Below are 22,813 nucleotides of genomic sequence, written 5' to 3'. Positions count from 1 at the left end.
TAGGTTTGGTACATCACCCCCAGGTCAGGATGCTGGCACAAGACTGAAGGCAGATATTACAAGACCCGTTTTGTCTAGAAACTATGTTTGATCGTGGCTCTCCTGGGAACTTCTGCTGACATTTCTCTTTCCAATGAAATCCTTTGGATTTCCCCACACACACCCTACCACTTTTTGTTTAGGGTTCCTTCTTCAGCCCCATCCCACTTTCTGGGGGAAGTGAGAATCCTACACCTGCATAAAAGGCATCGAAAAAAAAAAAAAAAAAAAGGCATCGAAGCCAGCAGTGGCCAGTGAGGGGCTGTGACCTAAGTTTGTTTGAGCTGCACCTTGCAGGGAACGGGGGTGGGTGATGGGAGTGTCCCGTACCAGCACAAGGTCCCTCATTCAACTCAAAATTCCAGAGCACACCCCCACTCACACGCACAGAGCACACATACACATACATGGAGTATCAGTTCATTTAAACACACACAGACACACACAAAGATGGAGTCACAGCCCCTTAGTGCAAAAATAGGACTTTTTTTTTTTGCCTGCCCAATGGCCTCCCTTACAGCCTACTAGCTACATGCCTTAGATTCCTGAGTAAGATAAGAACCTCACAAACGCAGACTCCAAATCTCATTAGAGAAAAGAGCATCAGAAGCTTTGATTCCGTATCTGAGAAGCTCGTGGATCCTCAGGTAATCTGAGAGAATTCCTTCAAAAATACTCAGTGAGCACCTACTACGTGCCAGGGCCTGGACTTGACATTGGAGCTACAAAGAGAATGAGGCAAATATGGTTTCTGATTTAACGTGGCTCAGCGTCTAATTTTCAGTCTCAGTGAAGTTCCTGTGACCTTACGCTGCCTTGCAGCGTAACCCTAGACTTACCTCTAAGCTGTGAGAAGCCAACTAAGGAATCTTCACTGAAAGAATGAAGCTCCTGGGGCTTCCCTGGTGGCACAGTGGTTGGGAGTCCGCCTGCCGATGCAGGGGACACGGGTTCGTTCCCGGTCCGGGAAGACCCCACATGCCGCGGAGCGGCTGGGCCCGTGAGCCATGGCCGCTGAGCCTGCGCGTCCGGAGCCTGTGCTCCACAACGGGAGAGGCCACAACAGTGAGAGGCCCGCGTACCGCAAAAAAAAAAAAGAATGAAGCTCCTGCCACACTCGAAACTTGCACAATTTTAAGACACAGTTTAGTACATTACTATATAATTGCCAGACAAGGGCTCCAAAAGTCAGCCTGTTATCTCCACAAACAAAAGTAAACTTGAAGTCCACACTTGCTCCCATGTAAGACTGTGAGAGAATTTCCATAGCAAGCGAGTCTTCTAGTCCATCTTCCCTAAGGACTGAACTCAGCCTTTTTGGCTTCTCTTAAATGGTTTTGGTTCAATTAAAGATTAAGTGAGGGGCTTCCCTGGTGGCGCAGTGGTTAAGAATCCGCCTGCCAATGCAGGGGACACAGGTTCGAGCTCTGGTCCGGGAAGATCCCACAGGCTGCGGAGCAACTAAGCCCATGCGCCACGACTACTGAGCCTGCGCTCTAGAGCCCAAGAGCCACAACTACTCAGCCCACATGCCACAACTACTGAAGCCCATGCTCCTAGAGTCCACACTCCACAACAAGGGAAGCCACCACGATGAGAAGCACGTGCACCACGACGAAGAGTAGACCCCGCTCGCCACCGCTAGAGAAAGCCAGTGCGCAGCAGTGAAGACCCAATGCAGCCAAAAATAAATAAATCAATAAATTTATTTTAAAAATAAATAAATAAATAAATTTATTTTTTAAATAAGTAAATAAATAATAAAGAGTAAGTGAAATCAGTCCCAACTTTGGAAATAATTTAACCTGTGTGCACATTTCTGCTGCACTTTTGCCCCTATGGGTTTAACAACTTGGTAATAAAATGTAAGGACTGAGATTTCAGCTGATCAGAATTCAGGGTCCTCCAAACATTAAAAAATAAAGCCCTTGCATGGTACTGCAAAGCCTCAGCGGAATGCTGAAGACAGCTTCACTTAGGCTGCACCTCCTCTGGGTCCACCCATAATAGATGCTTTTATTACCAAGGGCCAGATTACCAGCCCAGTGATAGAGTACTTTTCAGTTACTAACCCAGACTCTCTTCAAACAAATGTTGGGAACCGAGGCAGCTGAGAGAGTTACATGATAACGCTAGACATAAAATAAAAATCAAACACTTCAAGGAAAATCTGGACATCTGACCAAGGGATGAAGGCTCCTGGATTGGCATTTCGACCCCAGCACTTAGTCCGCTGGGTCAGAGTAGAGTTGAGTAGGGGTAAGAAGGATGGGTCTTTATACTCCCATGTCAGTGTCATGAGACGTGGGCCCCGGGAAGACAGCATGACCTTAGCAAGGTGGCTGTCTGTAGCTGATGCAGTCCCGGAGGGCTAGCAGCAGAGAGTTATCTGCCGACAGCACTTGAATAACTGGGGTGACAAGTCCCTCTGCAGAAGAATCCAGTTAGGGAGACACATGTCCCAGATAGGCCCCCACCTTGTACACTCAGAACCACTTCATACGAGTGCCCGGAGTAGCTCCTCTAGGATTCTGGGGGGCCCCTCTTCCTGGGAGGAAACATGGAAGAGGAAATTTGGGGGGACACATCACAGCCCCCGCTGCTGCATCTGGTCTCAGGACTGCAGCTAAGACTCCTCAAACATCTGTGCCAGATTCCCCCCATCCTCAGCCAGCATCTCTGCCCGTCCTGAAGACTTCTCAGGCTGGAGTTTCATCCTTTGTCCATTTACCATCCCAAAATGGTCAAGAGATACCAGGTAGAGCATCTGAATTTCTTAAGTATTCCCCTTGCCCCACTGTGTAATTGCAGCCCGTGCTCCTCCTGATGACTGTGGTCAATTACACCTGCCAAGATGGTGACTCCCCTTCTCACCTGCTGCCCCTGGACACAAAGAACCTAAAGTGCCCAAGCAGTGGCCATAGGTTATAGTTCAATAGAACTATTACTATGCCCATTGGTAGAAGTCTTCCCCTTTTTGGAAACCAGAACTTGGAAACTGGCAGAGCCTAGAGTTGCAGAGACAGGAAACACAAGTGGATCATTGGGAGTGATGGTAAATGGGGCCACTCCCACTTCCCACTCCCCGGTCTGCAGACCCTCATAGTCTTTCTATGGGACACAGCGCCATAGACAGCTCTTCGATCCAAACTGTATATTGTGTCCTGGAAGATAGTACCCTATGCTTGTAAAATACCATCTCCAAATTGGTCCTTCAGCTATGCCTTCAACAAGCCACCCCCAACACTGAAATGTGTGTCAGCTTTGGGTAATGTGAATGCCATGGGCTTCAGCCCATGACGGTACCTCCTTTGCTGTAAAGTGGGTCTCTTGGTTTAACATAACATTATTCTGGACCCTGTGCTAGTCTACTAGTCCAACAAACACTCCATAAGCTCCCAGATAGTGGTGCTGGCTGACACCCCACAGGCAGGAGTAATGGCAAACCCATACCTAGAATGTGTCTATTCTTACCAAAAGAAATCATTGGCTTTCTAGGATGAAACATGTACAATATAGTCAATTTGCCAGCGAATGACCAGGCGATCTCCTCAAGGGATGACAGCATACTGGAGGCTCAGTATTGAGGCCTGTTATTTGCCATGTAGTGGCCACAGTAGCTAGATCAGGCTTGGTAAGTAGGATCCCATACTCTTGGGCCCATTCAATGACCTTCATCCCTGCCACCACAGCTGCATCGCTCACAAGCCCGTCATGCCAGCACTGGGGAGGCCAATGATAGAGGCTGGTTGATGTCAGCTGGTAAGTTATTTTTTCTGTTTGGTCATTTAGTGCCTTTCTTGTGGGGAATGCTCTCTGTTGAGCATTAATGTGTATTACAAATCTCTTCTTACTTTCTGCCCACTCCCATGAGTCACCCACAGGACTCCTCCAGAGCTCCTTCTCCCCAGTCCTCCAACACTTCTTCTTCCTAGGACATGACTACAGGTCCAGCCATTCTCCTCTGCTGTGAGTCATAGATAGACTCACCTTGGGCCACTTCTCTTTCCATGCAAAGTGGATGACCGTGTCCTCCACCGGCAGTTCTGTTTTTCAAGCCACCTCTGAATGGGACTACAGTGCAGCCACCATCCATATCAGCTTATACACATATACATCCCCCATCCTACCAGGCAGGCCAAGACCCCTGCTTCAGCTCATTTCTGATCCATCTGGTTGGCCAAAGGGCTTCCCCATAGATCAGCAAGTGTAAGCTGAGAGGTACAGTCGTACAGGTTTGCTTGTGCCCTCTGATCCTGCTCAGACTCAACCTCAGATGTACCACTTCCACCTTCTGATGGATTATTGCTGGGTCCGCCCAAGCTTATGACAGAACCTAGCTCATGATGGAAAGTTCTGGCCATATTGATACTTGATGTCCATGGTCAAGCACTCTGTCTTTACCAGGGCTCAGTAGCATCCATCTTGGGTTCGTCCAGGGCTTTATCTACTCTCTGGCTGGGTGGGTAGTCTCCCATTTAAGTTCATGTCAGGTTTTTGAGCTATTATTAGAAAGCAGTTTTCATTTCCATGTTTACGTGATTTAACTCCATGCCTAAGCCAATTGCGCTCCAGGTACCAGCTGGAAAATGAACCTCAAACTGAGTCATTCAATGACTTGAGAAGAACAGTATTTACAGAGGACCATTTAAGGGTCTGTGGTCCCCCCCAACCTCCTGGAAGCCAGCCCAGCAGATGCTATACCTAAGCCGCGCAATTTTGAGTTCTCCTGAATTCCTCTGATGTTAGGTTGTCAGCCTGCATGAAGGAATAGCCCCAAATCAGCTCTGTGAAATTTACCAATGCATTTACCATAACGATAATGCTGAGGAAGCTGTGCGTTGCTCTGTATAGTTTTATTTCTGCCTGTAATAGTTGACCCTTTTAGGGGCAACTGGAGAGTTTTGATCTTAGGGACACTCATGAACCATAAAAATGATGGTGTCCTGGCTCTGTGTTGGTTGTTGAAAAGCCAAGTGTGTCCCTCCTGCCTCCCCTTTTGTGTTCTCTCTTATTCCTGGCTTTGTGTTATCTTTCCTGTTTTCAATTTCTCTTTGTCCCATTTTTTTTTATTTCTTATTTTATTTTTACCCTGTTTTATTCTATGCAATTCTTCAAGAGAATTTAAATAATGTCTGGCAGGGGTATAAGTAAGCAAACAAATAAGTAGAAAGCTTAGTGCATATAATGTTTGCCTACACAGTCAGCATTCAGAAAAATCCAAAATAATAATTTAATCAGCCTGGATGGAGGTATAAATCTGGCAGAGAATTTCTGTAAAGCAGTTGGTAGATATGAATTACCAGCCTTTACAATGTTCATATGCTTGGGCTCTGGAATTCTAGAAATTTATCCTAGTATGAAATAATGGGAGGTGTGGATAAAATTTAGGTATGAAATAATTATTCTAGGATTATTTTTAATAGCAAAACTAAAAGCAATGAAAGGTCTTGCAATAGGATAAAGGTTAAATCAATTATAGTATACCTCAATTTTAAATGCAATCATTAAAAGCAAGATTTTCAAAGAATTTTTATGCCAGAGGAAAGTGTCCTCTTTAGCATGTTTGTAAAAAAGCAGAATCCACATGATTCCAATTATTATACGCTTTTTAAAAGATCAGGGGCATAGTTAGCAACTGATAACCCTAGGAAGTTATATTAAAGGTCATTGTTATATATCTTTGTTATATATTATTGTTCTATATCATTATTCTATATGTATATGTTTTTATATATATATTATATATAAATATTATATATATTATATATATAATATATATACTATATATATATCATTGTTATATACAGACCTGGAAAGATAGCATAGTGGAGAGAGCAGGAGTCTTACTCTCAAATTTGCCTGGATTCAAATACCAGTTTCTTACTTTTAGTCCCTGTGATTATAAACAAGTTCTCATCCACTCTGAGTCTCAGTTTCATCATCAAGAACGCTTTCATATAAAGCTGGAATGAGAGTAAAATTTAATGACACATTTAAAATGCCAGCAAATAATGGACATTAATCAATATGGATTAAGTTCCTGACCCTTTGCCCCCCACCCCTTGCTTTCATTCTCACCCAGGATCAGAATACTTTCAATGGAAAGTAGCTTAAACAGCAAGAAGTCCTGGGACAGCGCAGCCCCAGTTGGTCAACACGGACCTTAGTGACACCATCTCTTTGCTCTGCCACTCTCAGAAGATAGCTCCCCTCATGGTCACGAGGTGGTTGCAGCAATTCCAGGCATCACATCCATTCAGGACAGCATTACAAGGAAGAAAAGACTTTCTCCTCCTGGGTATCTCTCTTAGAAGCAAGGAAATCTTTCTCAGAAGCCCCCAGCACACCTCCTCTTATGTCTCAGAGACCAAAATATGCCACATGCTCACTCCCAAATCAAGCACTGTCACTAGCTTAGATAAGAAAGTTTTGGACAGAAAATAGCGCTGGGGTCTCTGAAGCATATCCCAAGGTGCAGTACAGTAGATGCCTGAGCAAAATTGGTGTCTTGATCAAGAAAGAAGGGGGCAACGGGTGTAGGGCAGATTGTTCAACGCCGTGTCTGCTACACTCCCAGCTGTAGGAAGCCTTGTCTGGTGTAAATTCCAAAAGGAGAGACTGAGTTAACCAGCTGGAGATGTGGGGTGGGAATGTAGACGGGGGATACAGACAGGCAAATTGTCCAGGGTAGACTCTTAATTGGGGTGAAAGGGCCTGATGACAAAAAGAGGAGCAAGAGGGCTCAGTAGACCAGCCTGACCGACTAGAGCATGTCCTGCTAGGGCGTAAACTGAGAGTGCAAAATCCAGAATAAACACATTACAGCCTGTGCTGGTATAAACCGCGGTGATAACAAACATGGCCTCATTTGAAATGAACTCAGATGGCTGTGCTTATGTGTCATGGGTGTCTGCAAAGGAGTGGTGGGCTTTCTGACCGTGTAGATGTGGAGAATACAATTCCTGAATCTTCTATTCAATCAACAATAAATACATTTCGACCACCTACCATATCTCCAGCCGTAAACTAACCCCTGAAAAAAATAAAAGACATATTATAAGACTCAGAGTCTGACTTTGAAGAATTTAGACTCCGCTGGAGGAGTCAAAAGTAACAGAAGCAAAGTCTAGAGAAATACCTCGGGCTAACGGATGTGGTGCAGAGCAGAATTACAGCAAGAACTCAACAAAGTTGGGAGAGAGATGGCTGAGGGGCAGGATGCAGGAAGGGACTTGAGCTGGGAGTAACTCCGCTAGGTCAAGATTGGGGTTAGGGCAGACAGAAGAGCGAGCCATGGGGTTAGGGCAGACACGAGCGAGCCATGGGGATGGGAGGGAGGATGATAACAAGGAGACGCCTAGGACAAGTGTGGAGCCCTTCTTTTGGGGGAGTGAGAAAGTATTTGAATATGGAGGGTGGGGCTACAGGGATTGAATTTCCTGTGTTAGGCCTGGTGGGTTCCTGCTAAGTTCCAGAGTAGAAGACCTTAGAAGGAGGTGCCTGGCTGTGGTCATGAGAGATTTGCTCTGTTTGGGGGCTTTTTCATGAAGACAAGCTGAGCCACGTGTATGGGATGGTGTATATGCACATTCTTTTTTTTTTTTTTTAACCATTTAAACTTTGTATTCAGGCACTTTCTTTCCTTTGACAAGAATCCCATCAGCAGCCTGGCCAGAGACAATGTCCAAAACAAGTCTGAGTGGAAAGGAAACAGGCTTTGAAGCCAGAAAGACTTTTTTTTTTTTTTAATTAATTTATTTTTGGCTGTGTTGGGTCTTCATTGCTGCACGCGGGCTTTCTCTAGTTGCGGCGAGCCGGGGCCACTCTTGGCTGCGGCACACGGGCCTCTCATTGCGGTGGCTTCTCCCGCAGCGGAACACGGGCTCCAGGTGCGCGGGTTTCAGCAGTTGTGGCACGCAGGCTCAGTAGTTGTGGCTCGCGGGCTCTGCAGTGCAGGCTCAAGAGCTGTGGCGCATGGGCCCAGTTGCTCCGCGGCATGTGGGATCCTCCCAGACCAGGGCTCGAACCCGTGTTCCCTGCACTGGCAAGCAGATTCTTAACCACTGCGCCACCAGGGAAGCCCACAGAAAGACCTAATTAAAGGTCGAGCCTGACCACTCATTAGCAAATTACTTCATCTTTCAAAAAGAGTTTTTTCCAGCTGTGGACTGAGCATAATACACACCTCATAGCATTCTTACAAGGGAAGCTCCTGGTACATAGCACTCAAAATATTAATTCTTTCCCTTCCTCTTTTTGTTTATCAAAACTATTAATAAAGCAAAACTTCCAATGCTTGATTTTATATAATAATGTCATGTAGCTACTTCAAAACTATCTCATCCGTAGACACCCAGGGCAGGGGAAAAGTTTTGTGTCTTTTTTTTTTTTTTTTTTACTTTTTGGCAGCACCATGCAGCACGTGGGATCTTAGTTCCCCGACCAAGAATCAAAACCTCACCCCCTGCAGTGGAAGGGCGGAGTCTTAACTGCTGGACCGCCAGGGAAGTCCCTGAGTCTATCTTGATTTTAAAAATTAGAAATTCCTATCAAATTTTAGAACTTTTTTCCTTAAAATTGTTTTAAACACAAAGTAATACAATTTATCCATACAAGATAAATATTTTTATGCTCTTTATGAACTTTAATTTGTAGTTATTTTTTTAACTTTTAAATTAAAAAATCATTACAAATTCATCGGAAAAAAGAAGGAGGCTCAAACAGAGGTGAGGGGGAGGATGAATGGATTCCTGTAGTGTGAGGGTGTGAGACGTTCACTTTTACTTCAGCGTTCAAATTTTCTAGAAAGGATATTATTGCTGTTTATACTTTAAAAATAATATATTTTTTAATTAAAAAAAATATGACTCTCCCACTTTTACTCCCCTCAGACCAACCCTGGGCAATTAGCAAGCAGTACGTTCGAGGGAGTGGACAGCTCCTGTGATACTGCAAGGTGTGCAGGATAAGGCCAAGGGGAGAAGGTGGTCGGTGTGATAAAAAGAGGAATATGTGTCTATTTCAAACTGTGCCCTCCACCTTCAAAAAGGAAAATACCACTTATCATTCCTTCAGTCAAAAGGCTTGTTTCTCAGCTCTTTCCCCAGGAGGAAAAATCCCAGATTCTTATAAAAGAAAAAGAAGAAAAAGAAAAGAAAACCTAGAAGGTCAGAAACAAAACTGAAAATGGTTATTTGAAAGAGTGGTGGGATGATGGGTGAATATTTTTCCTATGTTTCATTTCCATCATCGTCATATTTGTGCTGTAATGAAGGTTAAGAGTCATCTGATGAAGACCATGCCCTTTTGGAGGATGTGGATGTGTGTGGATTTGTGTGTGGATGTGTGTATACTGTGTATACATGGATGTGAGTTTGGAATTATGTATTGTGTGTGAACCTGTGCGCGTGGAATGTAGAGTCTGTGTAGAGACTGCAGTGTATGTGTGTGAGGACTGTGGATGTGCATGGAGTGTGTGCATGAGAGAGAAGGTGGGTGTGTGAGGGGTGTGGGTGTGTCTTTTTCTTTTCCTCCTGAACCAAAAATTTTTTTAATTAAGTTTCTAGTGCATACGAAAATTTTTCATAACACATGACATATAAAGATGTTAGCACATTGAACTACAATAGAAAACATTTTTATCCAACTTTTGAATCATTAATATGCTTATTTCTCCTGTGAATGAATGCAGCTAGCTTAAATCAACTTTGTCACGGAGTATCAAGTAGGTTTAAAACGTGGGGCTAGGGTTGAGCGCGTGTAACCTGGAAAGTGTGCACAGTGTGACGTGTACAGTTTGGAGTGGGATGGAGTGCGAGAGAGCGAGCCTGGATGTGTGAAGAGTGGTGTGAGGTTGTGAGCGTGCAGTGGCGTATGTATGAACCTGTGTGTGTGTAGAGTGTGCACAGTGCATGCGGAGTTGGGAGTGTGTGTGTGGTAGGTACGCGGAGGGCGGTCGCGCGTGAGCCCCCCGCCCCTCCTCCTTCCCCTCTTCTCTCCCCCCGCCCCGGCCCCGTCTGCGGCGGCGAGAGCGCGCGGCGCCGGGAAGGCCGCCCCTCTGCGGAAGGCGGCGGGTGAGCGGGGGAGGGCTGGGCCGGGCGTCCGGGCCGGAAGCGCAGCGGTCCCGGCGGGGCGGCCGCGGACATGTGCAGGATGTCGTTCAAGGTGAGCGCCGCGGGCTCCGGGAGGGAGCGCCGGGCGGGCGGCAGACCTGCGGCGGCGGGGCCCGCACCCACCGTCCGCCCGGAGCCGCCGCGGGCCCGCAGGGAGGGGTGGCCGCCGCCCCGGCGGGGCTGGCGGGGGACGGGAGGGAGCGACCGGGCCTGGATGGCTCCTGTGGTTTGTGGTCTAGGGGTGCGGTTTTTGCCCGAAAGGCTTTCAGTACTTCTGGCTGCAGGTGCGGTGAGCCCGGCCGCGGGGCGCAGGGGCGGCGAGCACTGTCGCCGGGGTAACAGTCGGGCGGGGGTCGGGGAAGAAGCCCTGGGTCTGCGCTCCTCTGCGGCCGCCCCTCGCAGGGACCAGGGCTGCGGCACCGATGCCCGATCCTGCGTCCGCGTTCCCGAACGCCAGCCGCACCACTGCTGCCTCCTCCCCACAGGACTTTTTTTGACCCTGAAGCTGAATGACCAGCGCAGAGTGGAGCTGCGATTGATTACCAGACTTCAGTGTCCAAAGAGGTTATTAAAGTCATTCATTTAACGTCCACATTTTAGGATGAAAATGAGGTTCACTGATATGCCTCTATTGAAGGTTTTAATAAAAATAGTAGTTAAAATGTATTGAGCACATAAAATGTGCCCGACTCTGAACCAAGGGCATCATGGAGCATCTTCTGAATCCTCAGGAGGACCCACGAGATGGTACTTTGGTGCCCCCGACTTTTTTTTTTTCCAAATAAGAAAACTAAAACATGGAGAAGTTAAATAACTCCTCCCACAGCCGTGCAGCCAGTGTGTGAATGGTGTTCAGATTGAAACCCTGGTGTGTCTGGCTCCAAAGCCAGTGTAATCCCACCTCTTACAGTAGCTCATGTAAGCAGAGGAATGACACGGTGAGATTTGCATGTTAGAAAGATCTCTGGCTACGGTTTGGAGAAGAGAATGGAGCTGGGAGACCAGTCAGGATGATGCTGGGGTCATCTTGTTAAATGGTACCAGACTAGGGCACAGGTTTTGAGGATGGGAGGAAGCAGACAAATGTGTGACAAATTTTTTTTTTAATCAGCAGAATTCGGTAATTGATGTTATTCACTGAGTTAGGGAAGGCCAGAGGAGTAAAGACAAAATGTTTGGGGTGGGACATGTCAAGTTTAAGGATGGATAGGAGTCCAAGTAGAGATGTTGGTTAGACAGATGTACAAACCAGGAGCCCAGGAGAGTAGTCTAGGCAGGAGATAGAGATGAGATTTAGGAGTGAGCAGTGTTAAGTGGTCATTGAACCCTTGGGGATGAATGTGATTGCCCAGTGAGATCACGTAAAGGTAGAAAATAAGAGGACTGGGCTTCCCTGGTGGCGCAGTGGTTAAGAATCCACCTGCCAATGCAGGGTACACAGGTTCGATCCCTGGTCGGGGAAGATCACACATGCCACGGAGCAGCTAAGCCCGTGTGCCACAACTGCGGAGCCTGTGCTCTAGAGGCCGCGTGCCACAACCACTGAAGCCCGCGAGCCTAGAGCCCGTGCTCCGCAACAAGAGAAGCCACTGCAATGAGAAGTCCGCGCACCGCGACGAAGAGTAGCCCCCGCTCACCACAACTAGAGAAAGCCAACGCGCAGCAACCAAGACCCAATGCAGCCAAAATAAATAAATAAATAAATAAAATTTATTAAAAAATAAAAAAGAGGACTGAGGACAAAATCTTAAAGAAGCTCAAGATTTTAAGAATGAGCAGAATAAAGGAAACCTATTGAGAAAATGGAGGAGCAGACAGAAGTGTATGAGAAAAATCAGAAGCGTGTGCTATCATTAAGCCAAGAATCTGTAGTCTTTCCACAAAGGCAGAGAGGGCTGCAGAGTTAAATACCACAGAGAAATCAAACAAGCTTAGAATCGAAAAGTGCCTCTTGAATTTAGTAACAAAACAGGCTCTGGTGACCTTGCTGAGAGCAGTTTTAATGCAATGTTGAGTTCAGAAGCCAGATTGTAATAGCTTGAAAAGAGAGTGGGTGGAAACCACAAGTGGAGAGAACTCTCTCAAAAAATTCTGCGGGAACGGTGGCTGCAGCAGGAATCCAGACTTGGCCAAGGGTTTGTTTGCTTTAAAATGGTAGAGACTTTAGCATCTTTAAATGATAATAGACATCTCAACAATAAACAAGACAACCCAATTTTAAAATGGTCAAAGGATCTGAATAGACATTTCTCCCAAGGAGATATACAAATGGCCAATAAGCCACTGAAAGGATATTTTACATCATTAGCCAACCGGGAAATGCAAATCAAAACCACAATGAGATACCACTTCACACTCATTAGGATGATTACAGTCAACAAGACAGACAATGACAAGTGTTGGCAAGGATGTGGAGAATTTGGAACCCTCATACGTTACTGGTAGGAATATAAAATGATGCAGCCATAATAGAAAACAGTCTAGTCATCCTTCAGAAAGTTAAACATAGAGCTACCATATGACCCAACAATTCCGCTTCTAGGTGTATATGCACAAGAAATGAAAACATATGTCAGGAATTTATATCTCACAGTGCTGGAGGCTGGGAAGTCCACAATCAAGCTGTTGGCAGGTTCAGTGTCTGGTGAGAACCCTCTTCCTACCTTGCAAACAGCCACCTTCTGGCTATCTCCTCAGAAAGGGGAGAGAAGGAGCTCTAATGTCTTCCTTTTCTTGTAAGGGCACTAACCCCATGATGGGGGCTCCACCCTCAGGACCTAATCTAAACCTAATTATCTCCAAATGCCCCACCTCCAAATATCATCACAATGAGGGTTAGGAATTCAACATAGTAACTTGGAGGGGGGAGGACACAGACATTCAGTCCATAACATGGTATATCCATGTAATGGAATATCATACAACCAACAAAAGGAATGAAGCACTCATACATAGCAACATGCATAGACCTTGAAAACATTATGTTAAGTGCAAAAAGCCAGACACAGAAGGCCATGTATTACATGGTTCCATTTATACAAAATGTCCAGAATAGGCAAATCCATAGAGACAGAAAGTAACTTAGTGGTTGCCAGGGACTGGGAGAAGAAGGGGGTGATGGGGAGTGATTGTTAATAGGTACGAGGTTTCTCCTGGTTGATGAAAATGTTCTGGAATAGTGGTGATGGTTGTGAAACCTTGAGATTAAACTAAAAACCACTGAATTATATGCTTTAAAAGGATGAATTTTATAGTATGTACATTATATCTCAATAAAAAAGTATTTTAAGATGACAACAGGGAGTGCTGAGAAGGCTTGCGCATGGAGGGGGTGATTGAGCTGAGTGCTGAAGTTCTCAGGAGGTGGGAGGGGCAGAGATATTGATATGTTGTAAAGTGAAGGCCAGGATGCGGTCAGAATTTGGGGTGGGCAGAAAGGAAGGTGCCAACATTTCCAGTGAAGAAAATGTTCATTTTCAGTGAAGAAAATGTCAGGAGGCGACAACTACCTTGAGGTGAGGCAGAGGATGAGAAGGTAGGATGGCCTGAGTCTTGAAGCAGCAGAGACGTACACCTGGTGAGAAGGGCAGTGTCTGGAAGCCAGGTGAGGCTTCCTCACCCTAGGGCTGGGTTGAGAGCAGGCCCAGCCTCCACCAGGGAGGCAGAGGAAGCTCGGTGCTAAGTGAAGGAGAAAGACGGTTGATTTAACAGCAAGTGGAGGAGTTCCAAAAGGCACAGAGGGAAGGCTTGAGGGGGAGTGGGGGAAGGGAGCAGAGTCACAGGCCGGTGACTAACCCTGCACTAGCCCCAGCTCACATCATACCAAACATATTAAAATGTACCCTCAGCCCACAATGAGAATAGCAACTTTTGGGAATTCCCTGGCCAGGGAATTTGGACTGAGTCCAGTGGTTTGGACTCAGCACTTTCACTGCCAGGGGCCCAGGTTCAATCCCTGTTTGGGGAACTAAGATCCCACAAGCACTTTTATTGTACATTTTTGGAAGGATTTGTATACTATTGCTTTTTAACTTATTTAGCAACAAATAACATTTAATTTACATTTGTCCAGGATTTTTCTGCAATTCAGTAGTTCTTGTCTAGTGAGAAAATCAGCCCTGCCGATTATATACATGTGTCAGCGGTATTTTATGAATACCAATTTTAGCAATTAGTAAAGTTGACAACATGTTACATTTCGTACATACTGCATGATGTTTTCATTAACTTTGATTTTGGAGCCATAGATTAACTGTTTCATTTTCATCGGCAGCTGAAAGGCTTGTAGGCCCGAGGCCCTGGATCTCCAAGGCCTGCATTGAAAAGACCCAGCATTGTTGGCTGAGTCTGTGCGAGGATCAACAGAGCATTAGAAACCACAATTTCGCTTCTTCTCGATGACTGAGTCACCACTTGTAGGGCTATTTGCTTCTGAACCATGTGGACACCCTTTTTTATCCTTTGTCCATTATGCTGTCAGCAGTCCCTTCTTGCTGGTAGCGCTTTGCCTCTCCAGTAAACTTCCTGTTTCACCCTTGGCAACTCCCAATTTGTTCTGGTTGGGAAAAGAGATACATGTTTGTTGGAACTGTTTTTAAAGTAAAAGCAAACTCAAAGTGCAGGTCTGAGTCTTTTTGTGGAATGAAGCTCGTGGATTTCAGTACATTAACTTTTGTCTTTATAACAGCTATTTCTCCAGGGCTGAGGTTGCCAAAAGTCTGGCACAATTTGGGGGTTAGACCCTAACCCAATGAGGGAGGTCACCATCCCAGGGGAATCATCACTAGATAAAGGGTAATACCTAGGTCTTTCTTGAGCCTGTCTTACCCAAGAGGATAAAGCATCTCAATTCCAGCCTTCATCTTGGTGATGGACATTGTTCATGTCTTGGCCAGACGAGACGTACAGGAACTTGTATGTTCCATCTATGTTCTGAAGGTATGTAAATTATCTCAAAATCAACTCCAGTTCATCAATCATCTGAAATTTTTTGGATGAGCCACAGGAGAATAAATTAACAAAGCCGTGTATTTTTTTTAACAGCTTTATTGAAATACAGATCACATACCATATAGTTCACCCCGCTAAAGTGTTCGTTTCAGTGGTTTTTAGCATATTCACAGAGTTGTACAGCCATTAGCACAATCAATTCTAGAATATTTTAATCACCCCAAAAAGAAACTATATACCTCTTAGCAGTCACTGTATTCCTCCAAACATCCTTGTTTCAGAAAACTGCTAAACTACTTTCTACCTCTATCGATTGGCCTATTCGGAACATATATGTGTTAAACAGACTTTAAACGTGGTCTTGAGCTCTGAGTTTGGAAACGCCAGTATTATACAGGCCTACCTCTTAGGCAGAATGCCTGGGTGAATAAATCACTTACTTTTTGCTCTTAGGTTTCCTGTCACTTACAGAAGTGTAATGATACTTACAACACAGGGTTAATTCTCAGTTCATGTTTATTAAGCAACGCTGTAAATTTCAGCCATTTAGCACGAAGTGGAATGGTGACATATCAAAAACCTCCTCCTGCCTGTGGTCTCTCAACCCTCCTTATCCCCTTGTTTAATGTGGCTTCGAACATCAGAGAAATTCATCGTTGAACAAAGCTAATGTTCTCTTGATTAGATTAATTATACAAATGAAATCCACATTATTCTTAACCCTTTTTTAAACGAGTAGTTTAGATCTCTACCCCCTCTTAGCTTTTAATCAGAATTCCAGTTCTGTACAAGTAACAACTTCCCTTCTGTGTTTCTCTCCCCTTCCTTCCTGTATTTAATTTCTGGTAGTGTGCTAATGACCACTGTGTGAGCCGAAATTCTGGCAGTAAATAGGGGGAAAAAAGAGAAGGGAAGACGGCATATGTGGAAGGTTATACTCAGGTTTTCTCACAGCGGATAAGATATAGGATCTCAAACTCTGGACCCAAACAGACTTGGGTTTGAATCCCGTTACTTGCTAGCTGGATGACCTTACATAAGTCACTTCTGTGCCTCAGTTTCCTCATCTTAAAAATGGGAACAGTAACACCTACCTCATGGGGTTTTTCTGGGAATTAAAAGCGTTAGAACAGTGAGAGTACTCGGCACACTGCCTGATACAGAGCAAGAACCCAACGTAGGTTGTCACTGCTGTGATGACAATGTCACAGCCAACAGCCTGCTTGCAGAGACCCGAAAAACCAAGGAAGAGGTTAAATAGTAATCACACGATTGGTGAAGTGCCTTAAGATTTGTGTGAAGCATTTTCACGTGCATCAGCTCCTTTAAAGACTTAAAGGGCTGCCCTATGTAAACAGCATTTTATGATTATGTGCAGATTGTACCCAGAGGAGGTTTGGAAGTTCACCAGGCAATGTGGTCTGTAGACCCCAAAGAGAAAGAAGGTCGGTGGACTTTCCATCTTGGCAGAAGAGGACTTGGAATGAGGGTAGGAAGGAGGTCACTGGGGTCCACACTGCCTATTCCTTGCTGTCTCAGGAGGAGAATTCCGCAGGAGGCAGGACGATAGGATGACTGAAAGCCCAGCCTCAAGCAGCAGACTGCCTGGGGCTGAAGCCTGCCTTGTTGCTTCTCGCTTCTCACTTAACGTCATCTGATCAGTGGGATAATAATGCACCCACTTCCCCGAGCTGTGATGAGCATTAAATGAGCTAGTCTGAAGAGGATGTGCCACTGGTACGGAATAAGCACTCGGTAAGTATTAGCTCAGGATTCCTGCACTCCAGTAAAATGGGTTGGCCGCAGTGTGATAGGAGAACTTATGCATTGCTTTGCTAGACATTTCCACCTAGATGCCCCATAGGCATCTGAAACTCGGCATGTGCGAAGCTGAACTCATCATTCTTCCCCATAATCTGCCTTTCAACCGGAGCTTCCGACTTCCTTGAGGGGCACCACATCCACCAGGCTCCTTCTCTCCCTCCGCTCCTGCACAGGCAGTCATACACCGAGACTGCTCGGTTGAGCTCCTTGAAATTTCCCCCGTCTGTCTCATCCTGCTGTCCCCACGATCGTAGCCTCAGCTCACCATCTCTTCCCTGTCTGTACAGTGTCTCCTAACCTTGTAGACACTAGTCTCAGTCTGGCTCCAGTCCTCAGTCCATTCTTCCTGAGGCTGCCACGGGGACCTTCTAAAATGCAAAACTGGTGGTCTCTCCCCACCTTAAAACCCTTCCTTGACTCCCTAGTACCCACCGGATGAAGTCCAAGCTCCATCACATAGCACAGCAAGTCCTTCAAGATGTGGCCCTGACTACCTGCCCTCCAGCATCTCCTGCCCTCTCTCCCCCCAAACGTCCTTCACTCCAGCCCTTCTGAGCTAGTGACGGTTCCCAGGATGCCCCCATGTCATTGCATCAGCACTCTGCATGCCTGGGATGCTCGTTTCCTACTGGCCCATAAAGCCATTGGAGCAGAGATCAAGTTTGACTGGTACCTCTAGTCCTAGCCCCTGGCCAGTGCCACTCTCCCGAGCACATGCCAGCAACCAAGCAAGTGAATTCTCCTGGACAAGTCTTTTAAAGGGCTGTGAGGACTGTGCATCTAGAGCTCGCATCTCTTGAGCGTTTGCTGTCAAAGTGCATTTGCACGTATTACTTCATTTATCCTCTAACAGCCCATGACAGAGGTACAGTTGACCCTCCGTGTCTGCAGGTTCCACATCTGCCTATTCAACCACAGATCAAAAGTATTCAGAAAAAAAATTCCAGAAAGTTCCCAAAGGCAGAACTTGAATTTGACCTGCACTGGCAACTATTTACATAGCATTTACATGTGTAAGCTATCACAGGTAATCTCGAGATGATTTAAAGTACGTGGGAGGAGATACATAGGTTATATGCAAATACTGTGCCGATTTATATAAGAGACTTGAGCATCCACAGAGTTCAGTATCCGCAGGGGGTCCAATCCCCCAAGGATACTGACTATACTACCACTATTAATATCATTCTCACTTTCCTAGGGCAGAGAGAAATTAAATAACCTGCCCAAGGTCCCAGAACCGGGAAGTAGCAGGGCCAGGACTTGAACTCAGCTCTCTCTCACCCCAAATCAACTACTCTATCATGTCTCCACCTCCCAGTATATCAAGCTCTTGAGGGAAAAAAGAAGGATTTACACCTTTTCCCAAAGCTCAGTTTCTAGAACCTTGTAGGAAACCAGGATGTGTAGCCCGTGCAGGAGAGGAATCCCCGAGGCCATCCCAAAGGCAGGAGAGGCTCCTGGCTGGAGAGCTTGTCATGACAATAGAAGTTTGTGGTTTGCAAATGGTTTTTTGAAAGGTATTTGGGGTTAAAGTGAAACAACAAAATCACTGAAAATGATTTACAGTTTATGACTCTCAAGGTTTCATGTTTCCAGAAAAGCCAACAGAGCTGTTCCATGGTGCATATTAAATTGTCTTCCTGATTCACTCTCCCAAACTTCATCTTGGCCTTGTGCAATCTCTCTATTAAAGGGGCATTGTTTCATGATTTATTATACAAGTCAAACCAGCCTTGCCATTGCTTCACCCACTTACTAACAACTGTAACATCAGACCCAGCCTGGTGCAAAAACCACAGACACTGGGTGTGAAAACTCCTGGGACAGTAAAGCTTACACCTTCAGGGGAAGCAAATTATTCACCTGGAATTTAAGGTGATCTGTTTCCTCCTAAGTGAGCCAGGGAAGCATTCCAAGTATGTTTGTAATCTGCTTATCACTCCCCACTTTGCCACGCTCTTGTCCAAGAATGCACAGGAACAGTAAGTTGTGTATGTGCTGAAGAGCTCCTGAAATTAAATCCTCACACCCACAGGTGCTGCCACCGCTCTGCTGCCACTGGACCTTCACTTGTGATGGTTCTGTGGAGCAGCGGAAATTGTTGGTGTTTTCAACTTAGCATTGGTGAGTTAGCTATTGTATGTAATACCTTATACATATACTTAGAAGACGTATTGCATAAAAGACCCTCTGGGGCAGATATGTGCTTTGAGCCCACCCCAAAAAGTGTTTTTGTTCAACAATTTGAATACTAGAAAATTTCCTGAGACCAGCAGAATTCTTTATTAGTACCAATACTCTGAGTTCAGCTGTGCCTGTTGATTCTAACTTTGGAAAGAAAGTGGACAGAAGGAAAGAAACTAGTAATTTGTAAGCATGTATGATGTGCTGGGCACCGTATTAGCCAATTAACCTGCATCATTTAATTTTTACCATAAACTTCAAGGCGGGTAATGTGATCTCCATCTGAGCAAGAGGAATCCAGGCCTCAGCGGGGCCATGTCCGTTGCCCAGGGCTGGGGTGGAAACCCTGAGCTGTCTGGTTCTGTCTGTCCCTCACCCCCACCAGGGATTGTTCTCTGCAAATTCAAATTGATCTGTTTTAGAGAAGGTGGTGGTACTACAGTCAACTCTGCAGCTCTGATTCAGGAGACCTGTTCTCCAGCTCTGTTCCTTCTGTAGTTGTTCCAACGTTAACTTAGCAACTTTAAAATAACCCAGGAGTGGAGTGAAGGATCCACTGGACATAACTGGAGTGGGAATGCCCGTTTTCACTGTGGCCTCACCCACTGACCATGTTGATTACCACTTTACTCCTTTTTCTTAAAGGACTCACAGCAACATTTTCTGCCCAGAGTTCCTTGTTCTCAGCAGAAACCTCTGTCAAGTTCCAGCTGAAACAGAGAAAATTTGGTGGAGGGAAAGTGAGGCATTTACCCAGGCAGCTGGAATCAGGTAGAAAGTATTGAGGTCACAGAAAAGGTACCTGTAAACTCAGAATTGGGAGAGATTTCCCTCTGTTTAGAGGCAAAGAGAGATTTGGGAACACTTCAGGGAGGAAATAACCTTTAAGCAGAACCTTGGCCGTGAAGGATGGGGGAAAATTCATTTCAAACAAAAAGGAAACTGTGAACAGAGGCAGGAAAGTGAGGACATTGGTGGGAAATAGGGTATTAATAGTGCTGTGTAATCAACAACACGGCTCTTCATCACAGCCCCATGGCTCGGGTATCTGCATCCCATAAGCAAGTACACGACAATCACCTGTTGCCGGAGGAGCACTCTTTCAAATGATCAGACACATCTGGAAGGTCTCCCTTTTGAATGGTAGTGCGTACCTGCATAGAAGTGGTCGTGTTCATGAAGATCGATTTTAAGATTCTGTTTTGTTTTGCTTCTGCAGAAGGAAACCCCACTTGCCAACGCGGCGTTCTGGGCAGCGAGGAGGGGCAACTTGGCTCTGCTCAGGCTGCTGCTGAACAGCGGCCGAGTGGACGTGGACTGCAGGGACAGTGTACGGACCGGTCCATTCGGTACACGCATGCTGGGAGCTCGCCGTCCCCCGCTGGCCTGCTGAGTACCCTTCCTTCACAGTGCTTGTCTGCTTTTCCATGTGTTTGCTTGCTTCATCCTTTTCAAAAAGTCCGAAGTACCACGGGGAACTTCAAAACATACTGGGGGGCTTCCCTGGTGGCGCAGTGGTTGAGAGTCCGCCTGCCGATGCAGGGGACGCGGGTTCGTGCCCCGGTCCGCGAAGATCCCACATGCCGCGGAGCGGCTGGGCCCGTGAGCCATGGCCGCTGAGCCTGTGCGTCCGGAGCCTGTGCTCCACAACGGGAGAGGCCACAACAGTGAGAGGCCCGCGTACAGCAAAAAAAAAAAAAAAAAAAAAAAAAAAAACTGGGAAAGCCATTACCTGCATAAAACAGGAGGGGCCACAATAGGGGAAGAGACACGTCACTGGGAATCAGAATCGGCCAAGTCCAAGAAGAAAAGGGGGAGATGATTCAGAACGGAAGGGGGCTGCCGCGGATGTGGGAGTTGGGTTTTTTCTACTGAGAGATGGAAGCCTCCACCCAGCCTCTTATCCCTTCCTTACCTTGGCAAACACCAATACCCTCATCGGCAGTGAAGGGGAAATAAAAACAGGTCCTCCCGCCTACTTTCAGGCATCACTGCGAGAGCCCTTCCTTCCCCGGCTAGAGGCGGCAATTTCTCTGTTCTCAGCAGAATGTCGCATCTCTGGGGACTAAGAGGACCTCAGGTGAGGAGAGAGGAGATGTTTTGATTTTAGGGATTAAATAGAAATGTGTTCACAGGAGCCTTCTTGTTTTCCTGATAACAGGGTGTGCCATTTCCATTTTTTATTGCGCAAATTTGGTAGGTGATGTCAGCCACCAGCCCAAGCGAGGTATCAAAATTTGCTCCACTTTGCCCCCCCCCGCCACCGGGCGTCAGTGCAGGACAGCTTGGGGTGCACCTCCAGACCCACTTGTAACTTTCTCCAGTTTGCTCTGTGTCCCAGGGTTGGAGCTGTCTGGCCTGCCCCAGGGGACTGGCTTCCCTCTGGCCTCCAGTAGGGTTTGGCCAGTGGGAGCGTTGGCAGGAATCAGAGGGAGGGAGGACAGGGATGTTGGGGAGTCTAGACCCCCCCCATCCTGTCTGGCAGCAGGACTCTCACCCTCTCCGTCCTGGGAGCCACCACCTGTCCCTCAAGCCTTCGGGCCTGGGCTAGCAGTGCAGCTCCGCTGTTACTCGCTCCCAGTACTGTTCTTTGTAGTTTCCCTACATCCAGAGCATAGCCTTATAAATAGTCTCTTTATTAAACTTTCGTCCAGTTATCCCAGTTTGAATGTACCATCTGTTCTTTGCCAGGACCCAAACTGATATGGGGTCTTGGGCATCTGTGAACTGGTCGTCGGGTCTTACTTGGGTCTCGCTGGGCAGCAGTGCCACACTGGACAGAACTGGAGTGGGAATGCCTGTTTTCATTGTGGCCTCACCCACTGACCATGTTGATGACCACTTTACTCCTTTTTCTTAAAGTCACCCCTTTTCAGACACCCCCTATGACCTTCTCCTGACTTCCAGCTTTGTGTAGCTTAATACATCCACAGATCCCTCCTCTTTTTAAAATTAATTAATTTGTTTGTTTATATTTTTGGCTGCGTTGGGTCTTTGTTGCTGCGCACGGGCTTTCTCTGGTTGCGGCGAGCGGGGGCTACTCTCCGTTGCGGTGTGCGGGCTTCTCATTGCGGTGGCTTCTCTTGTCGCGGAGCAGGGGCTCTAGGCGCGCGGGCTTTGTATTCTATTCCTCCTTTGTCCCAACCTCTGACATTTCCTCAGTCGACCATGATGTAGAAGTGAAATACAATGTATAAAGGAGCATTTTGGTTATTTGTTTCTTTCATCTTCCCTTACTGTAAAATAGATGAGCCTGTTGTTTTTTATTTTCTTTTTAAAATATCCAAGTTAAGTGCTCTGGGGTTCCTGTAGCTCATGATTGATTTGTATTTTGAGACCAGTGTGACCCATGATGAAAAAATTTTCTCATCTCTCATGCAAAGGATACATTCATAGCTTGCCTGTTCAGACTGGCTTTAAATCAAGGAGTCTTCTGTCTGAATGCTGAATAAAAATGTTCTCACATTCAAGAGGAAGTTGGTAACTCCAAGTTTGCTACTCTAATCTTGAAAAACACGGAGGAATAAGTCCCCCTGAATGATAGGTGGTACAGCCAACATGAAGGTCTTACATTCAAATACCAAATGCGGTCACGTGGGGTAGAAGAGTATCATAAAGCACTTCTGTGAAGCCACTAGCTCTTCTCGATTCTACCTGTACTTTTACTTATAGCAAACAAGACTTTCCCCAAACTAGGA

The 22,813-nt window shown here is 46.1% G+C and overlaps 1 protein-coding gene across 1 annotated transcript in view; it reads left to right on the top strand.

The window, feature by feature from the left end:
* The first annotated feature begins 10,170 nt into the window (after positions 1-10,170).
* ANKRD29 (ankyrin repeat domain 29) overlaps positions 10,171-22,813 on the top strand; it is a 45,136-nt gene continuing 32,493 nt past the window's right edge. The window contains exons 1-2 of the mRNA XM_022586833.3: positions 10,171-10,206; positions 20,335-20,445. Of these exons, the coding sequence (XP_022442541.1) occupies positions 10,186-10,206; positions 20,335-20,445 (132 nt within the window). The 5' untranslated portion in view covers positions 10,171-10,185. The remainder of the gene's footprint in view (positions 10,207-20,334; positions 20,446-22,813) is intronic.

Source organism: Delphinapterus leucas, chromosome 14 (genome assembly GCF_059928025.1).
Source record: "Delphinapterus leucas isolate spDelLeu-1000000601 "Yukka" chromosome 14, BTC_Dleu_Yukka2, whole genome shotgun sequence".
Classification (NCBI taxonomy): Eukaryota; Metazoa; Chordata; class Mammalia; order Artiodactyla; family Monodontidae; genus Delphinapterus; species Delphinapterus leucas.
Note: the sequence above shows the minus strand (reverse complement) of the source record. Positions and strands in the feature narration are given on the sequence as shown.